Here is a 25,321-nt window from a genome sequence, read left to right as displayed (position 1 = left end):
AACCCAACATGGAATTGGAAACATTTTGCAGCATGGAAAAGAAAACTCTGGAATTGGGAAATGATATACATTATATTGCCAAAAGTATTTGGCCACCTGCTTTGAGTCACATATGAAGTTGAAGTGCCATCCCATTTCTAACCCATAGGGTTCAAAATGATGTCGGTCCCCCTTTTGCAGCTAATACAGCTTCAACTCTTCTGGGAAGGCTGTCCACAAGGTTGCGGAGTGTGTTTATAGGAATTTTCGACCATTCTTCCAAAAGCGCATTGGTGAGGTCACACACTGATGTTGGTCAAGAAGGCCTGTCTCTCAGTCTCCGTTCTAATTCATCCCAAATGTCTTCTATCGGGTTTAGGTCAGGACTCTGTGCAGGCCAGTCAAGTTCATCTACACCAGACTCTGTCATCCATGTCTTTATGGACCTTGCTTTGTGCACTGGTGCACAGTCATGTTGGAAGAGGAAGGGGCCCGCTCCAAACTGTTCCCACAAGTTTGGGAGCATGGAATTGTCCAAAATGTTTTGGTATCCTGGAGCATTCGAAGTTCCTTTCACTGGAACTAAAGGGCCAAGCCCAACTCCTGAAAAACAACCCTACACCATAATTCCTCCGCTGACCCTTCTCTGTCAGTTTACGTGGCCTACCACTTCGTGGCTGAGTTGCTGTTGTTCCCAAACTCTTCCATTTTCTTATAATAAAGCCGACAGTTGACCTTGGAATGAGGAAATTTCACGACTGATTTTGTTGCACAGGTGGCATCCTATGACAGTTCCACGCTGGAAATCACTGAGCTCCTGAGAGCGGCCCATTCTTTCACAAATGTTTGTAGAAACAGTCTCCATGCCTAAGTGCTTGATTTTATACACCAAGTGATTAGGACACCTGATTCTGATCATTTGGATAGGTGGCCAAATACTTTTGGCAATATAGTGTAGATCCAGACAAAAACTTTTTTTCTCACATCAGAAATAATTGCTTTTTTTATACATATGAACAATATAATAACAACATTAAAGCTCACAACAAACTATCAATAATTCATTTCAACATCAGAAGCTTGTATGCAAATTACACCAACATGAAACATTTTTTTGGAACAATTCAATAATCCCTTCAAAGTGATCGTTGTCTCAGAGACACGGATTGATGGGGGGGGAGGGGGGAGTCTCCCCTTGTCTTTAAACTAGTGCAGGGGTCGGCAACCCGCGGCCCTATGCGGCTCTTTAGCGCCGCCCTAGTGGCTCTCTGGAGATTTTTCAAAAATGTATGAAGAATGGAAAAAGATGAGGGGGAAAAAAAATCAATTTTTTTGTTTTAGTATGGTTTCTGTAGGAGGACAAACATGACACAAACCTCCCTAATTGTTATAAATCACACTGTTTATATTAAACATGCTTCACTGATTCGAGTATTTGGCGAGCGCCGTTTTGTCCTACTTATTTTGGCGGTCCTTGAACTCACCGTATAGTTTGTTTGCATGTATAACTTTCTCCGACTTTCTAGGACGTGTTTTATGCCACTTCTTTTTCTGTCTCATTTTGTCCACCACACTTTTAACGTTGTGCGTGAGTGCACAAAGGTGAGTTTTGTTGATGTTATTGACTTGTGTGGAGTGCTAATCAGACATATTTGGTCACTGCATGACTGGAAGCTAATCGATGCTAACATGCTATTTAGGCTAGCGATATGTACATATTGCATCATTATGCCTCATCTGTAGCTATATTTGAGCTCATTTAGTTTCCTTTAAGTCCTCTTAATTAAATGTATATCTCATGACACATGTAAAATGGCTTTTAATTTTTTGCGGCTCCAGACAGATTTGTTTTTGTATTTTTGGTCCAATATGGCTCTTTCAACATTTTGGGTTGCCGACCCCTGAACTAGTGCTAAATCTATTTCTCATTTTAACTGAGGGTCTTTGAACGCAGCACAGTCGAGGGAAATGAGAGGCAAAAGTGAAACTTGTAAATATGTTTCTCCTATACAGTCACAGGTGGATTTGTTGTATTTTTACCTTTCTTCTATCATCGCATCCTGCTTCCAACAATGCTGCTGCTGTGTGCGAATGCTTGAAGGTGAGCTTGGAAGACGTTTTGACGTCTGTTTCGAGTGAAGTCTGTTTGAAATAGTGTTGTGTCGTTCGCGAACGATTCGTTCGAAAGAACGAATCTTTTGAGTGAACGTACTGAACCGAATCACTTCATGAACTGATTCATTCCTTTCTCAGTTCAGTTGAGCTCCGCCGCGACCATGCCGGTATGAGTGGAACTGGCGCATTCTGTGACTCACTGAACCCTCGACGTCGGCGAACGACGCAGCCAATGAGAGGGCGGGGGGAGGGACTGAGCGAACGATTCGTTCACCGCGGATTAACGACATGAATCAGTCAGTGAACGACAACGCTCTCGCTCTCTGCTCTGCGGGGGCGGGGGGTAAAGTGTAGGGCAGGCTGTTTTGAGAAGATTTAAAATAAAAATAATAACTAATGTATGTACACATACATAGGCTATTATTTACACAGTTATTGTAACAAAAATACATTTCTCCTTGGGGATCAATTCTGATTCATATTATTATTATTATTATTATTATTATTATTATTATTATTATTATTATTATTATTATTATTATTATTATTATCCATTCTACTGCAACTGTTGTTGTTGATGTTGTTTAGTAGCTATCATCATCACTATAATAATGCTGATTTGCAATTAAACTGTACTGCTGCTGCAGAAGTGATTCGGTTCACGTACTGAACTGCGGCCACAGTGTGGCGCTGTGTCAGTCACTGATTCTAGTGATTCAGTACAGTCAAAAGAACTGCAGAAGTGATTCGGTTCACGTACTGAACTGCGGCCACAGTGTGGCGCTGTGTCAGTCACTGATTCTAGTGATTCGTACAGTCAAAAGAACTGCCGAAGTGATTCGGTTCACGTACTGAACTGCGGCCACAGTGTGGCGCTGTGTCAGTCACTGATTCTAGTGATTCAGTACAGTCAAAAGAACTGCCGATCCCATGAAAACAAGCCACATGAAAACAAACACACGTCCCCATTATCTCAACACATAAAGTTATGAGAGTAGACTACTAGTCTACTAGCAGTCTACTGGCGGGGGGTAAAGTGTAGGGCAGGCTGTTTTGAGAAGATTTAAAATAAAAATAATAACTAATGTATGTACACATACATAGGCTATTATTTACACAGTTATTGTAACAAAAATAAATTTCTCCTTGGGGATCAATTCTGATTCATATTATTATTATTATTATTATTATTATTATTATTATTATTATTATTATTATTATTATTATTATTATTATTATCCATTCTACTGCAACTGTTGTTGTTGATGTTGTTTAGTAGCTATCATCATCATTATAATAATGCTGATTTGCAATTAAACTGTACTGCTGCTGCATAAGTGATTCGGTTCACGTACTGAACTGCGGCCACAGTGTGGCGCTGTGTCAGTCACTGATTTTAGTGATTCAGTACAGTCAAAAGAACTGCAGAAGTGATTCGGTTCACGTACTGAACTGCGGCCACAGTGTGGCGCTGTGTCAGTCACTGATTCTAGTGATTCAGTACAGTCAAAAGAACTGCAGAAGTGATTCGGTTCACGTACTGAACTGCGGCCACAGTGTGGCGCTGTGTCAGTCACTGATTCTAGTGATTCAGTACAGTCAAAAGAACTGCAGAAGTGATTCGGTTCACGTACTGAACTGCGGCCACAGTGTGGCGCTGTGTCAGTCACTGATTCTAGTGATTCGTACAGTCAAAAGAACTGCAGAAGTGATTCGGTTCACGTACTGAACTGCGGCCACAGTGTGGCGCTGTGTCAGTCACTGATTCTAGTGATTCAGTACAGTCAAAAGAACTGCCGATCCCATGAAAACAAGCCACATGAAAACAAACACACGTCCCCATTATCTCAACACATAAAGTTATGAGAGTAGACTACTAGTCTACTAGCAGTCTACTGGCGGGGGGTAAAGTGTAGGGCAGGCTGTTTTGAGAAGATTTAAAATAAAAATAATAACTAATGTATGTACACATACATAGGCTATTATTTACACAGTTATTGTAACACAAATAAATTTCTCCTTGGGGATCAATTCTGATTCATATTATTATTATTATTATTATCCCTTCTACTGCAACTGTTGTTGTTTGATTAACGCGAGTCCCTACGCAGTGCGTGGGGACTCGCATTCACCCTATTTGCTCTTTCTCCCGCGAATATCTGCACTGTACTGTACTACGTACTGTACTAAGGGGCGCCCCCTTAGTGTTGTGTCGTTCGCGAACTTGATTCAGGGAGGGGCGGTAGTGTTGTGTGGGCGCCTATTTGCTGCTTCTCCCGCGAATGTCTGCACTGTACTGTACTACGCACGCCCCCCCACCCCCTCCTATTTTTTTATTTGGGGGGGATTCGGTGAACAAATTTTTTGAACGAATCATTTTAAGGAACTGATTCTAGTGATTCAGTACAGTCAAAAGAACTGCCGATCCCATCACTAGTTTGAAATGAGGTGTGCGCTATCCAGCTGGAACGAACCATTTTGCATTATTGATAGGGGTGTAGGTAGTCTTTGACATTCTTAATTTGATTAACATGACCTTATTATTGAACTTTCACGGCTATATTTTCTATACTCACACAAGTGAAATTGTTTTTTCTATAATTTACACGTTTAATTGACAGGGGGGAAAAAGTATTTAAACTCTACAAAAGCATAGGGCTCCCACTGTGCTTGAGGCCTGGTAGGACAGTTACGACTGCGACCCCGGAAGGCAGTGGTCCCCAACCACTGGTCCGCATTTGCTACCGGGCCGCACAGCAACATTGTGAATGTTTTGGAGCATTCACACAATTAATATGGTTTTCTACATCAAAATTCATAATTTTTTTATTCAACTTCTTCTTCTTCCACTTTTTTCATCCGATTCAAACCATTCCAACCGCGGGCTTTGACAAATTCCCAGATTTCCCAGAATTCCAGGTTTTCTGGGACATTTTTCCCATTCAAAATGAATTTGACATTTTTCAAACTTTCACCATTTCCACATTTTTCAACCGATTCAAACCATTCCACCTTCAACATATTCCACTCATCCTGGACATTGGAACTATAATTTTTTCAAGTAAAAAAAAATTCCAAGAATTACCAGAATTCCAGTTTTTTCAAACCCTTTTTTGACTCTTTTTTCTGGCGACCACTCCTTCCACATTTTTCAACCCATTTCAACCGTTCCACCGTCAAAACATTCCTCTTAATCAGGACAAAAAACGTTGCTGTTTTTTGAACTGGAAAAATTCCCGTTTTTCCCAAAATTCCAGGAATTCCTTAATACCATTTCTCAATTAAAAATGTTCAACATTTCTCGACCGATTTGAAAAATTCCAACACCAACCATTTCAACTCATTCAGAACATTCAAATTTGCATTTGTATTGCATTTTCCCAAAAATTCCCTCTTTTCCCGAAATCCCCAAATTTCCATGAAATTCCCATTGAAAAGAATGGGACATTTTTTAAAGTTCCACAACTCTCACTCAAACTGTTCCAACTTCAAAATATTCAGCCTGTTCAAAAATTGTGTGCTCCTTTTCAAAAACTGTAAAAAAAAAAAAATCCCGGATTTCAAAGAATTCTCAATTTTTAGGGACATTTTCCCCGTTCCAAATGAATTGTCAATTTTTCAAACTTCCATCATTTCCACATTTTTCAACCGATTCAAACCATTCCACCTTCAACATATTCCACTTATCCTGGACATTGAAACTATAATTTTTTCTAGTTAAAAAAAAATCTGAACAACAAGTTGAAGCAGTTTAATGTTGCACTTTATGTGTGGAAATGTTGCACTTTATATGTAGAAAGGTTTTGTTGAGAAACCAATTCTGAGCCTTATCTTATTTTGTTTTTATTTGATATATGTTGACTGCATTAACCCTGGCAATCGACCTTGTGTGTATATGTATGTTATTGTTATGTTAAAAGGATAAAGCCATTGTTTACCAATTTTGGTAAATAAAAAACCAGAAAATGTATATTTTGTTTTTTTCTTACTGTACCGAAAATGAACCGAACCGTGACCTCTAAACCGAGGTACGTACCGAACCGAAATTTTTGTGTACCGTTACACCCTTAATATTTATCATTTAGAGTTTAATCCAATTCAAATGATATACTAATAGTAATAATATGGATTCGCTGATCAATTGGCCACTGATCAATATTGGCCGATATTCGAGCAAAAATATGTGATCGCCATTTTCAAATAGTGCCTTTTAATCACCTCTGGCTGGCACTGTATTTATTTTTAGTCCCTCGGCTGACAAGCTAATTGTCTCCATGCACAGTGTGGAACCGCTCCCCTAAGCCATGATTACGGAAAAAAATGCATTTCTGTTTATCTTATGCATTGTCAATTACCATTATCACTGGAGGACAAGGCTAAACATGTTATACAACCAAGAGCAAGCCAGGAGTAGGCAGGCTAATAGCTAAGCTTACCACTAAGTTATCTTAAAACAACATCAAGAAAAAAGTGCTTTGTACATTTTAAGAAGTGTAGATGAAACAATGTTATGTTAGAGAGTAAACAGCTTTTTAACTTAAAATTAACAAGGAGATTAAAAATTAAGAGTCTAGAGAGGATAATATAACAACAACTGTTGGTGTGTCAGCATTGTCACAGTCAGTACTCGTTATGTAAGAGGAGGTTGATCCATGAATTTGTTAGCGTTGATAGCAAAGGGTAGTATCAGTATGTGATCAAAAGTAGGGTAATTACGTCAATATTTTTTATTGTCTAAAAAAGTTTTTGTCTTTTTTTTCTGTCCATGTTTACAAACGCAGGGAATAATTCCCTGGACACACGAGGACTGTGAGGGCAAAATGAGTAACACTTAGTAGTTTTGGTTTTAGTTTAGTTACTGTTTCCTATTAACTTCGTTTTGCTCCGGATTAAAAAGCGCACTGCCGATGAGTGGGTCTATTCAGGTCTTTTTTAATACAAAAGGCACACCGGATTATAAGGCGCATTAAGGGGGTCATATTATGATTTTTTAATTTTTTATTTAAAACACTTCCTTGTGGTCTACATAACATTTAATGGTGGTTCTTTGGTCAAAATGTTGCATAGATGATGTTTTACAGATCTTCTTCAAGTCGCTTTCTGACAGTCGCTTCAGGATGCGCCGTTTTGTGGGCGGTCTAATTTACGTGGCTCACCTTCGACAGCGTCTTCTCCCCGTCATCTTTGTAGTAGCGGTGTAGCGTGCAAGGACGGGTGAGGAAGAAGTGTCAAAAGATGGAGCTAACTGTTTTAATGACATTCAGACTTTACTTCAATCAATAACAGAGCAGCATCTCCTCATCCGTGGCTCACTCGTGCAACAACAACGCCGGAAATGTGTCCCGTGAAAAACCCGTCAGACCGGAACTCTCTAATAACTAAAGTTCCGTGGGTGAATTATGTAAACCCACTACGCCGGTAGTTTGTAGCGCTTCCATAGCGAGATATTAGTTAGAACTTTACGCTACTTTATATTAGAAATGACAACAGCAGAGAGTGAATGTCCCAAAACAAGAAGATAGAGAAAAAGAAGAAGCTTATCGGCTACGGCAGGGGTCGGCAACCCGCGGCTCCGGAGCCGCATGCGGCTCCTTGACCACTCTGATGCGGCTCAGCTACATACATGCCGACCCCCCCGATTTTCCCAGGAGATTGATGGATGTCAGTGTCTCTCATAAATTACTCCCAGGGAAAAAATAATCCTATTTACACTCTAATTACTAAATAAAGGGCATGCCCTAATTGCACTGCAGTAATTGTCCTCTATAGCATTTACATACAGCGTGCCAGTCCAGCCACATGTTGCATGTTGTTATTACTTGCACACACAGGAGACAGCAAAGCATACTTACTCATCAGCCACACAGCTTACACTGACGGTAGCCGTATCAAACAACTTTAACATTGTTACGTTACAAATATTGGCCACACTGTGAACCCACACCAAAAAAGAATGAAAAACACATTTCTGGAGAACATCCCACCATAACACAACATAAACACAACACAACCATTACCCAGAATCCCATGCAGCTCTAACTCTTCCGGTCTACATTATACACCCCCGCTACCACCAAATCCCCCCACACATCAAACCCCCCCCCCCCCCTCCTCTCCGTGCGTTGGTTGAGCGGAAGAGTTAGGGCTGCATGGGATTCTGGGTATTGGTACCGTCAGTGTAAGATGCGTGGCTGCTGAGTTAGTACGCCTTGCTGTCACTTACGTGAGCAATCTGAAATTGCATTCTACGTGTGGTCGAGCAGGTACACTGTTAGGGCAGACTGTAGAGGGCGCCAATGCAATGTCATCACGCTCTGATATTCGGGAGTCTCCCGGGAAAAGTGAGAGGGTTGGCAAGTATGGCGCTATCAAGCGCCATTAGTTCAAAACTCGCGGGCTGCGCTAACATCAAATTTCCACATTAAAGTGCGTGCCGGTGCGTGTGTCTGAGACCCCTGGTTAACATAGCACAAAGCATTTAAGCTTTGTATGCAGTGTTTTTCATTTTAAATTTTTTTTTGGGGCTCCCATTACTTTCTTTAATTTGTGAAACTTGCCAAAATGGCTCTTTGAGTGGTAAAGGTTGCCGACCCCTTGGCTACGGCAATCGGCACGGACTACAGTGGCGGACGTGCGCACATTTTCAGGACTTATGCAGATCTCAAATACACATCAGCAGGTACCAGAAGGTAAGAAAAGTTAGTTTTGCATATTATTGCGAAAACAAAATGCCAGATAATATGTCTGCTAATGGGTGCCATTTTGTGGTCCACGCCATAGTAAAAATTGTATCTCTGACTACGGTAGCCATAATGGGCCGACAATCCATCAAGCGGTGCGGCTTTGACGTCATATTAAAACATTTTGACAGATTTTTGAGTGCTGTGTGTAATGTTCTTTATTTCCAATGGGATATTTAAAGTTTTGGTGTTGTTTACTGGCGTCATATTGCAGTCGACACATATCTCTTATGTATGACTGCCATCTACTGGTCACACTTATCATTACACCATGTACCAAATAAAACAGCTTCGAGGTCGGTAAGCACAACCAGAATTATTCCGTTCATTAGGCGCACCGGGTTATAAGGCGCACTGTCGAGTTTTGAGAAAATGAAAGGATTTTAAGTGTGCCTTATAGTCCAAAAAATACGGTAGTCACTATAAATAAATACAAAATTTACAGTTAATACATGTGATCCGTATTAGTATGGGCTGCACTCAGCATAAACTTTCCTCATTAATAGTGATAGTATAGTTGTATTTTCCAGAAAAAACCACAACCAACAAATGTTGGTGGTGAATATCTTTCCTCAAATGATAGGCTAAAGAGTAAATGTCATGTTTCATTTCTCCACCCCGTTGTCCATATCCTGATGGGAGGTGCTAGACAATACATGTGACGGGCATAAAACAAGACTACCTATAAAGTACTGTCACAAGAAGGAAAGAAGCAGAAAAGAGACAAGGCGTCATGTTTGGAGAAAAAAAATCCTTGTTCTTGTGTCTGCTCTTGACTGCTTTCCCGTTGTCCTTTTGCAGGTCCAATTCCTCATCGTGCAAGTTATGGAGACGTTTTCAGCTGAATGAGGTGCACCTGCATGGCGATGTGGTTTTGGGCGGGCTGTTTGAGGTGCATTATACTTCTGTGTACCCCGAGCAGACCTTCACATCACAACCTCAGCAGCCGAGGTGCCACGGGTACGTACAGTATGACGTCCATGCGGCTTCACGCCGGTTGTAAAACATTTTACAATGTCTCCGACTTTAACATTTCGTGTGTTAGCTTTGACATTCTAGGTTTCAGGTATGTAATGACCATGGCCTTCGCCATCGAGGAAATCAACAGAAACACAGAGCTGCTGCCCAACGTCACTTTGGGATATAGACTTTACGACAATTGCGGTACGCTGATGGTCGGGTTTAGTGGAGCGCTGTCACTGGCCAGCGGTCAAGAGGAGCAGTTTTTGTTCCAGGAAGAATGTGTGGGAAGCCCTCCAGTGCTTGGCATTGTTGGGGATTCCTATTCAACTTTCTCCATTGCCACATCAATGCTGCTGGGTCTATACAAGATGCCCATTGTGAGTTGGAATCTTGTTTCTATTTACTTTTTGTAAAAAGGTCGCACACTTGAAGTATCATTTTCCATCTAACTCGTGTTTTTATGTTTACAGGTGAGTTATTTTTCCACATGCTCCTGTCTGAGCAATCGGAAATTATTTCCATCCTTCTTCAGAACAATCCCCAATGATGATTTTCAGGTGGGGACCTTGTTTGTGGAATGGAAACAAATCAATTGTTGCTCTTGAAGAAATCAATTAACTGTAATCTCATTTACCATTTCAATTTATATTTAAAGCGCATCAACAAAGTCACCACAATTGTTGCGTCTGAGCAGTCTTCCTCTCAGGGAATAAAAGTCACTGGTCAATCCCAAATTCTTTCGGATGACATATATGTTGAGTAAGAAGGACCATCAAGACAGAATAGGAATATTACCAAGTTTTACTAAAGCTTTAGGAGACCAGCCCTACAGTGCGTTAATAGCGGCATCTGGAAGCGGTCTAAAAATCAAACTGAAAGAGTCTGCTTATTTAGTAAGAAAACAGCCCTCGCCCGCCCAGAAAGAAATACAGCCTTATTATTCTACACTGATAAGGTAAAAAGAGAGTACCGGTATATTATACTCCCAATACACATTCCAGCGCCTTCAAGGTAAAGCACAGAGTTTACTAGCGAACAAAAAGAAGAAAGCACAAAGTGCACACATGGGAAAATATTAGCTGCTTTAAACATGACTATGAATAAAGAAAGAACTCTTAAAAATGTATGCATTCTCCACACCACCCACAACATTTTTAGCAAAATAAGGCTTCAAAATATTAATGCAGTATAGTATTTACAGTACTGCAAGCTACAACTACACAAATGTTAACTTAACACATCTAAGCAATGTTATCTTTGTAAAGACAGAAGTAATGCATTGAATCGTATTCGATGGTTGTTTATAACATTCCTAAATCGAATTCATCTGCTCAGGTTCGAGCATTGATCCAGATCCTGAAACATTTCAACTGGACCTGGGCCGGCCTGCTTGTCACTGATGATGACTATGGACTCGGTGTCGCCCGCTCGTTCCAGTACGAGCTAGCCCGGTCTGGCAGCGGCTGTCTGGCCTACCTGGAGGTTCTACCTTGGGACAACGACCCACATGAAATCCAGCGGATTGTGACTTTAATGAAGAGGTCAACCGCCCGCATAGTCATGGCGTTTGCACACGAGAGCCACATGCTTCACCTGCTGGATGAGGTTGTTACTAAAACACTGCATATCATGATTCTTAGAAGGCAACATCATTTATATATGAAAAACTGTCTGCCAACAGAACAAGAACATTTTATTTCTGGTGTATTCAGTGAGTTAAATTGTATTGAGCTGTTGGCAGATTATTTTGTTCATTTTAAGAAGTATATCTCAGATTTTAGCTTGTACTGCATCACTTAAAAAAAGCAAATAGGTCAGTGGTAGCAAATAAAAATACCAGGTCTAAAAATACAATATTTTTTTATTTGATTTCACATATTTAAAGTTGCTTGAATGTCACTTTTTGCAGTGTACAATGTAATTTTACAGGTACAATATAACTTGATTACGCTATTAAAGGCTTTTAATCAGAGGTGGGTAGAGTAGCCAAAATATGTATTCAAGTAAGAATTTAGCATAATAAGTCAAAGTAAAATAATTACTTGTGTAGGGTTGTCCCGATACCAATATTTTCATACCGGTACCAAAGTGTATATCGATACTTTGCGATACTTTTCCAAATAAAGTGGACCACAAAAATGTAATTATTGGCTTCATTTTAACAGAACATCTTACAATACATTAAACAAATGTTTCCTATTGCACTCAAAGACCAATTTTAGAAGATTGAAATAAACATTCAAAAGGCATTTAACACATTGGGCTTTTCTTATTGCACTTAAATAACAATTTAAAATTGTATGTATTACATATAGCTTGCCATAATCTAAAATTACTGTAGGTAAAATTAAAATACAAAAGCTTTACTGACATTGTATTAAATGCTTCATGATGTATAGTTGCCACACTTGGTCTGGCTTTAAGAGAAATACAATCATTAGTGAATACTCAAAACAAAACTATGCCCAAAACTACACGGATAGGACATAGAGCCAGTAAAACACACGTTGTTGAAGATAAAACACAAATTGCAGGAATTTGTTACAAAATTCAGTCATTTCACTTGCATTAATTTACATTATGACGACGCTGTGGACTGCACTAATAATTAGCAACAAACCAACCAGCTGTGTGCACGTCTACGTATCTATATGTGTACAGCACAATTAACTACATTATTACCTGTCACTGTTTAAAGTCCTTGTGCAGATTTGAATGCTTGTGATTTAAATGTTTACCAATTTTTGAAGCAAAGGTCGTAATACTACTTTCCACCATGTTTCAAAACAGTGCTGCATGCCCCTTCCGTGTTTAAAGCATCACTTTTATCTGTAGTTATGAAGCCCAAATACCTCCATATTGCCGTTTTTCCCCATTCTTTCTCTCCACACCATTTTTGCTTGTATGCGCTTTGTGTGTGCGTTTTGACAATCATGCGGCAGCACGGCAGCATGTGGATAAAAAAAAAAGTACCGGTATTTTTCAAAAGCAGTATTGTATTGTTTTTAATTCATTAATACCGCGGTACTTTATTAGTACCGGTATACCGTACAACCCTATACTTGAGTACTACCCTATACTGAGTAACTTGTATGTAAGTGTGTTTTTATTTTCTGGTGGCACTGAAAACTAACTAACTAACTCTCGCAGTTGGGTCAGCTTGACCCGTGAGGGCCAAAGCATTGAAATCAATAGAAAACAGCGTCTAACAGGCATTATGCATGTTTTTTTTTCTTTTAATGGTCTCCTGGAGGTCAATTTGCATGACTTTAGTGTGTGAAGTGTGTATGACCAGTGGCCAAGAATAGGTACTCAGTGTGTGTATTGGTCCCTACGGGGAAATTCCGGACCTGTGTGTGTTTTAAAATATGCGCAGCCAAAACATACCAAAAACTTTAAGTTCAAAGAGAAATTCTCTTAGGCTTAAATGTGGAAATTTCCAGTCAGACACAGATGACAGTGCATGACAAAGTTGTTCTTTTGAAACATTAATTGCAGGGGTGTTTTCTGACTGCTAGTCAGACACCGTCATTTCCTCCATTGTTTCCGCCAGACTTCATGAATATTTGTTTACGTCAGTGTGGTGCTTCCAAGATTTTGTGCGTGGTCATGTGACTGCCGTGCTCTGTTTGATTGGTGAAAAAGAGTCAAACGCCACTGTAGTTATGCTGGATTGGTGAAACAGAGTCAACCGGGTCAGAAGTCTCGCTAACGAACCAAAACAAATACCGTACATCTTTATTTCTGTACATTGGTACAGAAATAAAACAGAGTAAAAGTAGCATTTTTTGTTCACAAAAATACTCAACTTAAATGAAAAGGTACACTACCGATCAAAAGTTTGGGGTCACCCAAACAATTTTGTGGAATAGCCTTCATTTCTAAGAACAAGAATAGACTGTCATGTTTCAGATTAAAGTTCTCTTTTTCTGGCCATTTTGAGCGTTTAATTGACCCCACAAATGTGATGCTCCAGAAACTCAATCTGCTCAAAGGAAGGTCAGTTTTGTAGCTTCTGTAACGAGCTAAACTGTTTTCAGATGTGTGAACATGATTGCACAAGGGTTTTCTAATCATCAATTAGCCTTCTGAGCCAATGAGCAAACACATTGTACCATTAGAACACTGGAGTGATAGTTGCTGGAAATGGGCCTCTATACACCTATGTAGATATTGCACCAAAAACCAGACATTTGCAGCTAGAATAGTCATTTACCACATTAGCAATGTATAGAGTGTACTTCTTTAAAGTTAAGACTAGTTTAAAGTTATCTTCATTGAAAAATAAGGACATTTTAATGTGACCCCCAAACTTTTGAACGGTAGTGTATGTTACATCAAAACTACTCTGACAAGTACAACATATCCAAATAAGTTACTTAAGTACATTTAACATAGTACCCACCCCACCTCTGATTTTAACTGTTAGTTAGTAACTAAAGTTTGCGAAAACTATGTAGTTTCGTTCCACAAAATTTGATGGCGAAAGGGAAAGAATGTTAGGCACATATCTGAATTAAAGTACAGAATGATTCATGTAATTTTTACTGTTTGAGTCCCTATGAGGGCAGCACAGTGGGACAGGGGTTAGTGCATGTGCCTCACAATACGAAGGTCCTTGGTTCGATCCTGCGCCCGGGATCTTTCTGTGTGGAGTTTGCATGTTCTCCCCATGACTGCGTGGGTTCCCTCCGGGTACTCCGGCTTCCTCCCACCTCCAAAGACATGCACCTGGGGATAGGTTGATTGGGAATGTTGTCTGTCTATCTGTGTTGGCCCTGTGATGAAGTGGCGACTTGTCCAGGGTGTACCCCGCCATCCGCACGAACGCAGCTGAGATAGGCTTCAGCATCCCCTGCGACCCCAGAAGGGACAAGCGGTAGAAAATGGATGGATGGATGGATGAGTCCCTTTTTTTTTTTTTTTTTTTTTTTTTTTTTTTTTTTTTTCTGTCTTGCCTCTGGTGAGGGCGGTCCAAATCAACGCCTTCACCACTGCTTAATTCCTCCGGGGTTGTGGGGGCTGAGCAGCGCTTCTCCGCTCCCTCCTTCCCTGCTTGCTCTCTTTGTTTTTGTCTTGTCTGAACTATTTTGAAGCCTCTTTTCTTGAGCTGTCCTCAAATCTAAACATCCTACGATTTGACTCCCTCGAATGGCCTTGAGGAACAGGCTGTTTGAAAACACTCCCCTGAGGACTCCTCAAAGATGGACGCTTTTGACCTTTCCCTTAACAGCAGCTGCCGGCCTCCAAAGCCCTGTTGGATGACTCTGTTGCGAGTTGTTGTGATTACATGTACCATGTTTATGTGTGCCATGCTATGTGAGGTTTTTTTCCTCGGACTCAGTCTGGACCATTCTGAGGGTCCAGCCTCAGACTGATATTTTTTTTTACTTCCCCCCTTCCCCAATGTCACCTTTTTCTCACCTTTTTAAGGAGCGCCTAAGTGAGGCTGATCCGTTGGCGGTCCCGTCTTGTCTCCCTGTAACGTATGTCTGCTCTTAGCGGGATTGTGCCGAAAATGTAATTTCAGTTCTTATGTGTCTTGTACATGTAAGAATGGACAAATAAAGCTGATTGATTGATTGATTGATGATATGATTTGCAAAGTCCACCGTAGACCAAAAATGGCATGGTCATCTCCAAGAAATAGCTTGACGACGAAAACATTTTCTTTTTTCGAACTACAAGTGTAGCATGAAAGCCTTCCCATATGTAAACAATTAAATCCAAGTAATTTGCACCACACAGATCGTAAGGCAGAATGTGACGGGCCTGCAGTGGGTTGCCAGTGAAGCCTGGACGGCAGCCACGGTGCTCCAGGCTCCACGTTTCATGTACTACCTGGGGGGCACGCTGGGGATCGCCATCCGTCGAGGGGAAATACCAGGACTCCTTGACTTCCTCTTACAAATACGTCCTGACAAGCACGACGAACACGGCTACAGCTTGGTGAGCATATACCTTGAAATAGTATCTTAAAGTGAAGAGTCTAATGGTCTTGAGTGCTGCTGCCTTTTGGGAAATCTTTTTAGGTGAACCAATTCTGGGAGAGCACATTTTATTGTCGATTTGTGCCGCAAGCCGGCTGGCTCGGCGCAACCTGCACAGGACTTGAAGATTTAAAGAGTGTGGAGACAGATTTTTTTAATCTTTCTGACCTCAGACCTGAGTATAATATTTACAAGGCGGTCTACGCTCTGGCGTATGCCCTTCATGACCTGCTGAAGTGTGTGACTGGCAAAGGGCCTTTCAGCGGGGACAGCTGTGCTACTTTGCAGAGTCTGGAGCCATGGCAGGTGAGGTCAGCTGACACTTACGTTGTATTTACTGATGCTACAGTCACTAGCAACAACATGAAGTTGACCTAGATCCAAGTCAAGAGCTGTGTCAAACATACAGTAGAGCCCATCTATGTCTGGGTGTCATTGTTCTGAGACCACTCGTGAATGGTGAAAAACGCACGTTTAGGCCAAAACATACCGGGGAGGAACGTAGGCAGAAGTCAGGTTTGGGACGAAGCTGGAGTCAGACATTTTTAAAAGGACCCATGAGGTGACAGATGTCTCGGTTTCCGAGACGGTCAGTGGAATTGTATTTCTTTGGAGCAAACAATCACACTTTAAAATAAATTAAAGACGGTGAATCTGAAAAATGACAGCGGCTAGGAAGGACAGAAGTTTGTCTAATTTTGATCAGGGCTCTTTTTTTACAGACAATTTCAGACACAATTAGCATATCTTTCCTTCCCAATGCTGAAAATCTGTTGCAGTGACCACTTAAAGGGGAACTACACTATTTTTTTGGAATTTTACCTATCATTCACAATCATTATGAGAGCCTTTTTTTGTTAGTTTTTTTAATGCATAAATAAACCTAAATGAAAGTATGCTTACTATGGAGCTAATAGGAGGTCATCTATTCCGCCCATAAAACCCAATAAATAACCACCCAAAAACCGCCAACAATACTGCATTAACATTTCGCGACTTCAATATTAACCAAGTATTAGTGATATTGTTATTATAAGCGCTAACGCAGACAAACTATTTATAGCAGCGCCGTGATCACTAGCTTGTGTGGCTATGTTGACATCATTGGGTGGTGAGCTGCTTCCTCACCTCGGTGCTCGTGAAAGTTTATTCTAAATCATAAACCATGGCTCTCACCCAGGATGAGATCGTAATCCAACAACGTGGTACACTTTGACAGCACATTTATCCAATGAAGTCAGAGTAGTAGGCACCTGAGATCACCGCTTTGAGTCAGGCTTCATACTCCTCCGTAAATATGTTTAAAAGAGTCAATCCACTTCTCGTAGCTTCGTGTGTGTCAAGGCGTAGACTATGGTGTGGTTTGTTTTCCCGTGGTGCAAAGCGACTGGACCGGACACGATGTGAAGGTAAGGACATGTTTAATATTAACTCAAAAGCTCCAAAAAGGGTATAAACAAAAGGCGTTCACAGCGGAGGTACAAAACTTGCAAACTATGGCATGAATAAAGAAAACTTACTTGGAACGAGAAAAGAGCATGAAAAAGAGTAGCATGGATCATCAGCATGAATAACAAGGGTGAGTAGAGGGTGAAGTCGCCAGACAGACTGCCTGGCAACTGGAAGCTTAAATAATACCGACATGATTAGTGAAAACAGGTGCGTGACTCAAAATGTGAAACAGGTTAAACTAATGGTTGCTAAGGTGACAAAACAAGGGAGTGAAAAAGCAGGAACTAAGTGTCCAAAACCCATACAGAGCATAACTTAAACAAAATATGATCACAGACATGACAGTGTGTCCAAATTAAGTTTGTAGAAATAATAATCAACAATAAACTGCACATAGTTTAAAGACTACAGGTGAGTAAAATCACTGCAAGATAGTTCCATTGATCAGCGTTCTTCAGCACAAACATGCCCCACAAAAGTTATTGCATTTCGAAATCTCCTTTTGTTTTTCTTTCTCTCCGTTGTCAAGTTTGTTATAATAGAAATACACAAGAAATTAAAAATGAACAAGTCAAGCATATATTCCAATGGCGGTCGTGTGCTTGAAAGAGAAGTTCTAGGAACGCCCCCTACTGTGTTCAACCAATCAGCATTTGACAGCATAGCCCGCCTCTGAAAAGTTTCCTGGTCGCTTAGAAAAGTACTACGGAGCTAGGAAGAACTCTGAAAGGTTCCTAAAGAACTAAATTTACCTGGGTAGTTTTTGGCGTAAACACAGAAGGAACTTTATTTACCCGGGTAAGTAGGGAAGTTCCTGAAAAAGTTCCTACGGTGGAAAAGGGCCTAATGATAATGAAAGTTGAACGTTAAAGTCCAGCCATAGCCTGGTCGGCCAGCACTACAACCACGTTGTGACGTTGTTGTTAATATCTATCTCCATCCCCCTCTCAAGTGGATAAAAGTACTACAAGGCTCCGTGAATCTGCAGGCTGAATCTGACTTTCGATTATGTATTCGCTTGTGTTCACCTCGCTAGAAGTTTTTTCAAGAAAGTTCACTATAGAAAGTTATGCTGTGTGTATGCAGCAAAACAAATAAAATAAAATACTTCTGGTGAATGAGATGTGTTTTCTGGGGGGGGGGGAAAAATACATATTTTTCCTGAAAAATAATGAAAATGTAAAAACAATGATTGTTAGACCAACAATTTGCATGGAGTTCAACACTTATTCAAACAAGCAAATGATGTTAATGCTCATGAAATCTTTTTCTCTAAATGTGTCACTCTTATTTGCAGCTTCTGCATTATCTGCAAAAGGTCAACTTCACCACATCGTTTGGTGACCAAGTGTCTTTTGATGTTAAGGGTGACGCCTTACCAATATATGATGTCATTAACTGGCATTGGCTCCCTGACGGACAAACCAAAGTGCAGCATGTGGGTGAGGTTAAGGAGTCGGCATTAAAAGGCGAAGAACTCACACTTGATGAAAACAAAATCATCTGGAGTGTTGGCTACACCAAGGTCAGCCACATGTGTTGTATTCCATGGATGAGTCAATGACGCAATGTAACTTGTCAAAGTCCAATATAGATAATTGTTTTGCTCTCTGAAGCCTCCTAGGTCTGTGTGCAGTGAGAACTGTCCTCCAGGTTATCGCATGGCCAGAAAGAAGGGACAACCTGAGTGTTGTTTTGACTGCATCCCTTGCTCTGAAGGAAAGATCAGCAATATTACTGGTTGGTTGTGTTTCTGTCAAATAAACTGGCATACATGTGTATGAACATCTTATCAATCCTCTTTCAGACTCCACAGAGTGCACCAGCTGTCCAGAGGACTTCTGGTCCAACCCTGAGCATGACCGCTGTGTTCCTAAGAAAACAGAGTTCCTTTCCTACCACGAGCCCCTTGGCATCTGCTTGACAAGTGCCGCTTTGCTGGGCACATTTATTTGCGCTGTTGTTCTGGGGATATTCATCCATCATCGCAGCACACCCATTGTGCGGGCCAACAATTCAGAACTCAGCTTCCTGCTCTTGATGTCACTTAAACTGTGTTTCCTCTGTTCGCTCTTGTTCATCGGCCATCCCAGGCTGTGGACTTGTCAGCTGAGGCATGCAGCTTTTGGAATCAGCTTTGTGCTCTGTGTATCGTGCATCCTGGTTAAAACCATGGTGGTTCTGGCTGTGTTCAGGTCCTCCAAACCAGGAGGTGGAGCCGCTCTGAAGTGGTTTGGTGCCATGCAGCAGAGAGGAACTATTATGGCTCTCACTTGCATTCAGGCAGTTATCTGCACTGCTTGGATTGTCTCTGCATCACCGACTCCTCATAAAAACGTGCAATACCACAATGACAAAATTGTTTATGAGTGTGTAGTTGGCTCTAGAGTAGGCTTTGCAGTGTTGTTGGGCTATATTGCTTTACTAGCTATCCTCAGCTTCCTGTTAGCATTTATGGTAAGACATCTCCCAGACAACTTCAACGAGGCTAAACTTATTACCTTCAGTATGTTGATCTTCTGTGCCGTGTGGGTTGCCTTCGTCCCTGCCTACATCAACTCTCCCGGAAAATACGCAGACGCAGTGGAGGTCTTTGCCATCCTGGCGTCCAGTTTTGGCCTCTTAGTGGCACTGTTTGGACCTAAATGCTACATCATCCTGCTGAGACCAGAAAGAAACACAAAGAAAGCTGTTATGGGCCGATCAAAGCATTGAAAAAATCAAACAGGTTTTTTCCTTTTCCTCTTGACATCCACACGTGTATCGGTTTCATTTTTTTGTATATCTGGGCTAAGATAAATAAGAATCGAGAAGCAGCTAAATATTTTAGTCAATTTATCTAAAAACATTGTATATTCTGTATTATCCACATGAAACTATAACAGATAGATAGATAGATAGATAGATAGATAGATAGATAGATAGATAGATAGATAGATAGATAGATAGATAGATAGATAGATAGATAGATAGATAGATAGATAGATAGTACTTTATTGATTCCTTCAGGAGAGTTCCCTCAGGAAAATTAAAACATGATTACATTTTAACGATACCGCATCTCCACAATACATTTATTTAATATTGAAGCCAACCTAAGTCCATGGATGTCACCTTTAACATACATTTCAGATGTATGAAAGCTATATCACATACTGATTTGAACAAACTGTCACAGTTGGGTGGTCGCATGGTTATGCGCGGATCGTTTCCCCAAGATGCAGACGGAAATCCGGAGGCAGTGTGCAGGTAGGACAATGATTTATTATCCATAAATCAGGCAAAATACAAAAATACAGGAAAGCGTGCCGATAGCACGGGAAGCTAAGGAAAAAGCTAGCGGGAAAGCTTAGCATAAAAACAGGACTCAGACACTAGAATTTACCAACGCAATGTTGCATGAAGCCAACAAAACAGCCAGACTGAGTGTGGCGAAAGGCAGGAATAAATAGCTCTCTGATAAGTGCAGGTGAGCGTCCCGAACACTAATCAGAGGCAGGTGAAAATAATCAGCCCCCATGGCAACCAAGCAACACAAACCCAGGAGTGCTGAAACAGAACTAAGGGAGTCTTAAACTAAAACAAAACATGATCCGGGCAACGGAACATCACACAAACTTGACATTACTTTCTAATCTTCAATATTTACCCCGAATACAAAACAGTATTATTTCATTGGGGAAACTAATAGTAATGCATTTATACATGTAAACCAACAGGTGGTTTCTGGAGGTAGAGTTGGGTTGAGGTTTGGCCACACAAAGTGAGCTATGGTTATTGCAGTTGAGTTGAGTTTTGAGTTTATTTCAAACATGCATACAGTTCAAATTGATTGTAAAACATTTTTTTCACCCTGTTGAGTTCCCCGAAAGATGGTCTGAGACTCGTTCGCTTGCTTCCATGGCAGGGAGTTGCTCTTTGTGTTGCACAACGTGTGTTTGTTGTGCTGTAACTTTTGTTTGCAGCTTTATTGGGGTTCTGTGGCCTGCAATCACGCTAAACTATGAAGTTGAGTAGAAGTATGGACTGCGAGTTTGAGACCCCTGGGCTCCATGTTCTTCTGCACCAACTGCTTGGATTTGATTGAATGGCCTTGATATGGTGTTATTTTAACATTGTTTTCATTTTCCAATTTATTAATGAGAGATCTCTCAAAAAAATCATTGGATTCATATTAATAGAGCCTCCAGAAGGCATGTTAGAACAATAACATAACCTTTATTTGGTTGGATGTACCTATAACAGCCTAAAAATATACACACTGTATATTAAAATAAGATAATGTTATCCATGTGTATTTATTTCTGTTTTTCATATGGACAGTAACACATTTGTGTACACAAACAAATAATGTATCAGGCAGTATTGGGTCCAAAACATCTTATCACATCACAAACTACCACATAATAAGAAAAAAATATATATTTTGGTCATACAAAGCTCATTTGCTACCTGGCCATCATGTGTTTCTTGGTATTTTTCTCAGGCCTCAAAAGAATGATAAAACACTTTGGTGCAAAAATACAGAATAGCAAGCCGTAACTGGAGGCAAGAATCGCAAAGATCTCCACGGCGACGGCGTACTTCCCGGGCGAGCTGACGTAGGCGGGAACAAACGCCACCCAGACGGCGCAGAAGATGAGCATGCTGAAGGTGATCAGCTTGGCCTCGTTGAAGTTGTCCGGAAGTTTCCTTGCGAGGAAGGCCAGGAGGAGGCAGGTGCAAGCCAGCAGGCCGATGTAGCCCAGAACCAGGGAGAACCCCACCACAGAGTCCATGGCACACTTGAGAGTCACCTTTAACCCGGGGGTATCGAAGTCTGGTCTAGGTTCGGGGGGGCTGAGTGATAGCCAAATAATGCAGATGATGATCTGGGTGGGAAAAAAACTGTTAAAAAAGTCATGATTTCATGACAAATAATGCATTCACCATCCGACCTGTATGCAAGTGAACACGCACACGCTCCCTCTCTGCTGGCCCGGACCGAACCACTTCATCAGGGCTCCGGAGCCGGGACGGGCTGAGCGGAACGCTGCCAGAACCACAATGGTTTTCACTTGGAGGCAGGACACACTGAGGACAAAACTGATGCCAAAGGCAGCCTGCTGGAAGCGACAAGCCCAGGCTGATGGACGCCCGATGAAGAGCAGCGAGCACAGGAAGCAGAGTTCCAGGGACAAGAGGAGCAGGAAGCTCAGCTCGCAATTGTTGGCTCGGACCTAAAAAGAAGAAAAAAAATCAATATGTTGATGATTTTGATTGTGATTCTGATGAGTAGTCGGTCCTGCGTTGAAGTACTTGAAAGCAATACTCAAATATCTGACCAGAAAATGGGGGTAGACATTAAAGACTCCTTTTAGAATATTACTTGAGTAAAAGTTTCATACCCGACATTTATTGTACTTAATATCAAAAGTTGAAGTATTTTGGAACTCACTGCCCCACATTTGTTCACCTAAAATCCAATCCCAATACCCAAATTTGGATATTGGCCGATACCAATACCATTCCGATACTCACTATAAAAGTGGGTGACATGGTTATCACCAGGAAAGATGAGGTCACCTACCTAGGTTCCATTCTAGAGGCTAACCTTTCCTGTGATAAAATGGCAACCAAGGTAATCAAAAAGGTCAACCAACGAACGAGATTTCTCTACAGAATCTCCTCTCTGGTCAATAAAAGCACCATGAGGATTCTGGCGGGAACTCTCGTTCAACCCTTTTTCGATTACGCATGCACCTCCTGGTACCCTAGCACCTCCAAAACCCTCAAATCTAAACTCCAAACATCCCAGAACAAGCTAGTCAGGTTACTTCTAGACCTCCACCCCAGATCCCACCTCACTCCTACCCACTTCTCCAAAGTGGGCTGGCTCAAGGTGGAGGACAGAGTTAAACAACTTGCACTGAGCCTAGTCTATAAAATCCACTACACCTCCCTGATACCGAAGTACATGTCAAACTACTTCCTTAACGTAAATGACCGCCAGAACCACAACACCAGGGGGAGCTCCACTAACCACGTTAAACCCAGATTCCGAACTAACAAAGGTCTTAACTCATTCTCTTTCTATGCCACATCAATGTGGAATGCGCTCCCGACAGGTATAAAAGAAAGGGCATCTCTATCCTCCTTCAAAATCGCAAAAAAAGTTCACCTCCAGGCAGCTACAACCCTAAACTAACACCCTCCCCGGATTGCTAATAATCAAATGTAAACAATCAAATGCAGATACTTTTTCTTATGCCTTCTGATCTCTCTCTCTCTCTCTCTCTCTCTCTCTCTCTCTCTCTCTCTCTCTCTCTCTCTCTCTCTCTCTCTCTCTCTCTCTCTCTCTCTCTCTCTCTCTCTCTATGTCCACTACTTGCTGTCCATATCCTACCCCCCCTCCCCCCTCCACACCCCTGATTGTAAATAATGTAAATAATTCAATGTGATTATCTTGTGTGATGACTGTATTATGATGATAGTATATATGATAGTATATATCTGTATCATGAATCAATTTAAGTGTACCCCGACTTAAACAAGTTGAAAAACGTATTTGGGTGTTACCATTTAGTGGTCAATTGTACGGAATATGTACTTCACTGTGCAACCTACTAATAAAAGTCTCAATCAATCAATCAATACCGAGGGCCTGCTTCTTCTTTGCACTTAGCGATGCTATGACAACAATCCAACTCAACTTTAAGTATGGAGTAATGAAGATGGTTCAGGGAACTGTATCAGTGTAAAAGTACCCATTTTATATAGGCAATGTTGTGGAGTAAAAGTGAAAGTTGTCAAATAATTAAGTATAAGTGTAGAAATTATACTTAATTACAGCGACAAGTATTTGTACATTGTTACTTTACAACATGGTGAGTAGTATTATTAATGAGTCAGATTTTGTTTCCTCGACAATGTGTGCATTTTTATTTTATACAGTCTGGATGGTTCTTTTGTGTAAGTTGTGTAAGTTACCCATGCCTTAGGCTTTAATACACTCTCATACCATTATGATGCTGGCTTTTCAACTTTGCGCCTAGAACAGTCCGGATGTTTTTTTTTTTCCTCTTTGGTCCGGAGGATACAATGTCCACAGTTTCCAAAAACAATTTGAAATGTGGACTCCTCAGACCACAGAACACTTTTCCACTTTGCATCAGTCCATCTTTGATGAGCTCGGGCCCAGCGAAGCCGGCGGCGTCTCTGGGTGTTGTTGATAATTGGCTTTCGCTTTGCATAGTAGAGTTTTAACTTGCACTTACAGATGTAGCGACCAACTGTTTCTCCAGATTCTCTGAAACTTTTGATGATATTACGGACCGTAGATGGTGAAATCCCTAAATTCCTTCAAATAGCTCAATGAGAAATGTTGTTCTTAAAATGTTGGACAATTTGCTCGCGCATTTGTTCACAAAGTGGTGACCCTCGCCCCATCCTTGTTTGTGAATGACTGAGCATTTCATGGAAGCTGCTTTTATACCCAATCATGGCACCCACCTGTTCCCAAGTAGCCTGTTCACCTGTGGCATGTTCCAAATAAGTGTTTGATGAGCATTCCTCGGATTTCTCAGTCTTTTTTGCCACTTGTGCCAGTTTTTTTAAACACGTTGCCGGCATCAAATACCAAATGAGCTAATATTTGCATAAAAATAACACATATTGCCGGTTCGAACGTTAAGTATTTTGTCTTTGCAGTCTATTCAATTGAATATAGATTGAAAAGGATTTGCAAATCATTGTATTTTGTTTTTATTTACGATTTACACAACGTGCCAACTTCACTGGTTTTTGTATTATTATTTTAAGCATTTTTACTACTATTTTTAACTAGTGTTGACGTTCTAGACTCAGAATGGCCCCCTTTAATCTTATTGGGCCTATTACAGGAAGTACTATATAGAAGGTGATTCGCCTTATATCTAAAAAGTATCATAATAAAGTTCATTATAGTTGCAAAGTAAATGGTAAATGGATTATACTTGTATAGCGCTTTTTTACCTGTAAGGTACTCAAAGCGCTTTGACACTATTTCCACATTCACCCATTCACACACTGATGGCGGGAGCTGCCATGCAAGACGCTAACCAC

The 25,321-nt window shown here is 40.9% G+C and overlaps 2 protein-coding genes across 3 annotated transcripts in view; one reads left to right on the top strand and one right to left on the bottom strand.

The window, feature by feature from the left end:
* Positions 1–1,457: 1,457 nt before the first annotated feature.
* LOC133659285 (extracellular calcium-sensing receptor-like) lies at positions 1,458–20,079 on the top strand. 2 transcript variants are annotated; one of them, XM_062062023.1, is made up of 10 exons: positions 1,458–1,581; positions 9,636–9,794; positions 9,880–10,174; positions 10,268–10,354; positions 11,133–11,402; positions 15,546–15,746; positions 15,830–16,093; positions 18,537–18,764; positions 18,856–18,979; positions 19,047–20,079. In XM_062062023.1, the coding sequence occupies exons 3-10, from the start codon at positions 9,908–9,910 to the stop codon at positions 19,952–19,954; spliced, it is 2,349 nt and encodes a 782-aa protein (XP_061918007.1). In that variant the 5' UTR covers positions 1,458–1,581; positions 9,636–9,794; positions 9,880–9,907; the 3' UTR covers positions 19,955–20,079. The 2 variants fall into 2 exon arrangements, with proteins under 2 accessions (XP_061918007.1, XP_061918006.1); XM_062062022.1 differs by lacking the exon at positions 1,458–1,581 and adding an exon at positions 1,954–2,080.
* Positions 20,080–21,438: 1,359 nt separating this feature from the next.
* LOC133658216 (extracellular calcium-sensing receptor-like) overlaps positions 21,439–25,321 on the bottom strand; it is a 14,998-nt gene continuing 11,115 nt past the window's right edge. The window contains exons 11-12 of the mRNA XM_062059993.1: positions 22,177–22,458; positions 21,439–22,110 (exon numbers count right to left, since the gene is read on the bottom strand). Coding sequence (XP_061915977.1) covers positions 21,688–22,110; positions 22,177–22,458 — 705 coding nt within the window. The 3' untranslated portion in view covers positions 21,439–21,687. The remainder of the gene's footprint in view (positions 22,111–22,176; positions 22,459–25,321) is intronic.

Source organism: Entelurus aequoreus, linkage group LG10 (assembly GCF_033978785.1).
Source record: "Entelurus aequoreus isolate RoL-2023_Sb linkage group LG10, RoL_Eaeq_v1.1, whole genome shotgun sequence".
NCBI classification, from domain to species: domain Eukaryota; kingdom Metazoa; phylum Chordata; class Actinopteri; order Syngnathiformes; family Syngnathidae; genus Entelurus; species Entelurus aequoreus.
Note: the sequence above shows the minus strand (reverse complement) of the source record. Positions and strands in the feature narration are given on the sequence as shown.

What these genes read in the sequence shown, in the direction of transcription:
- LOC133659285 (XM_062062023.1), top strand. Translation starts at nt 9,908, where the DNA reads ATGACCATGGCCTTCGCCATCGAGGAAATCAACAGAAACACAGAGCTG. An exon ending in AGAGTCTGGAGCCATGGCAG is followed by an intron (nt 16,094 to 18,536) that starts GTGAGGTCAGCT and finishes TCTTATTTGCAG; the next exon opens with CTTCTGCATTATCTGCAAAA. An exon ending in GGAGTGTTGGCTACACCAAG is followed by an intron (nt 18,765 to 18,855) that starts GTCAGCCACATG and finishes TGCTCTCTGAAG; the next exon opens with CCTCCTAGGTCTGTGTGCAG.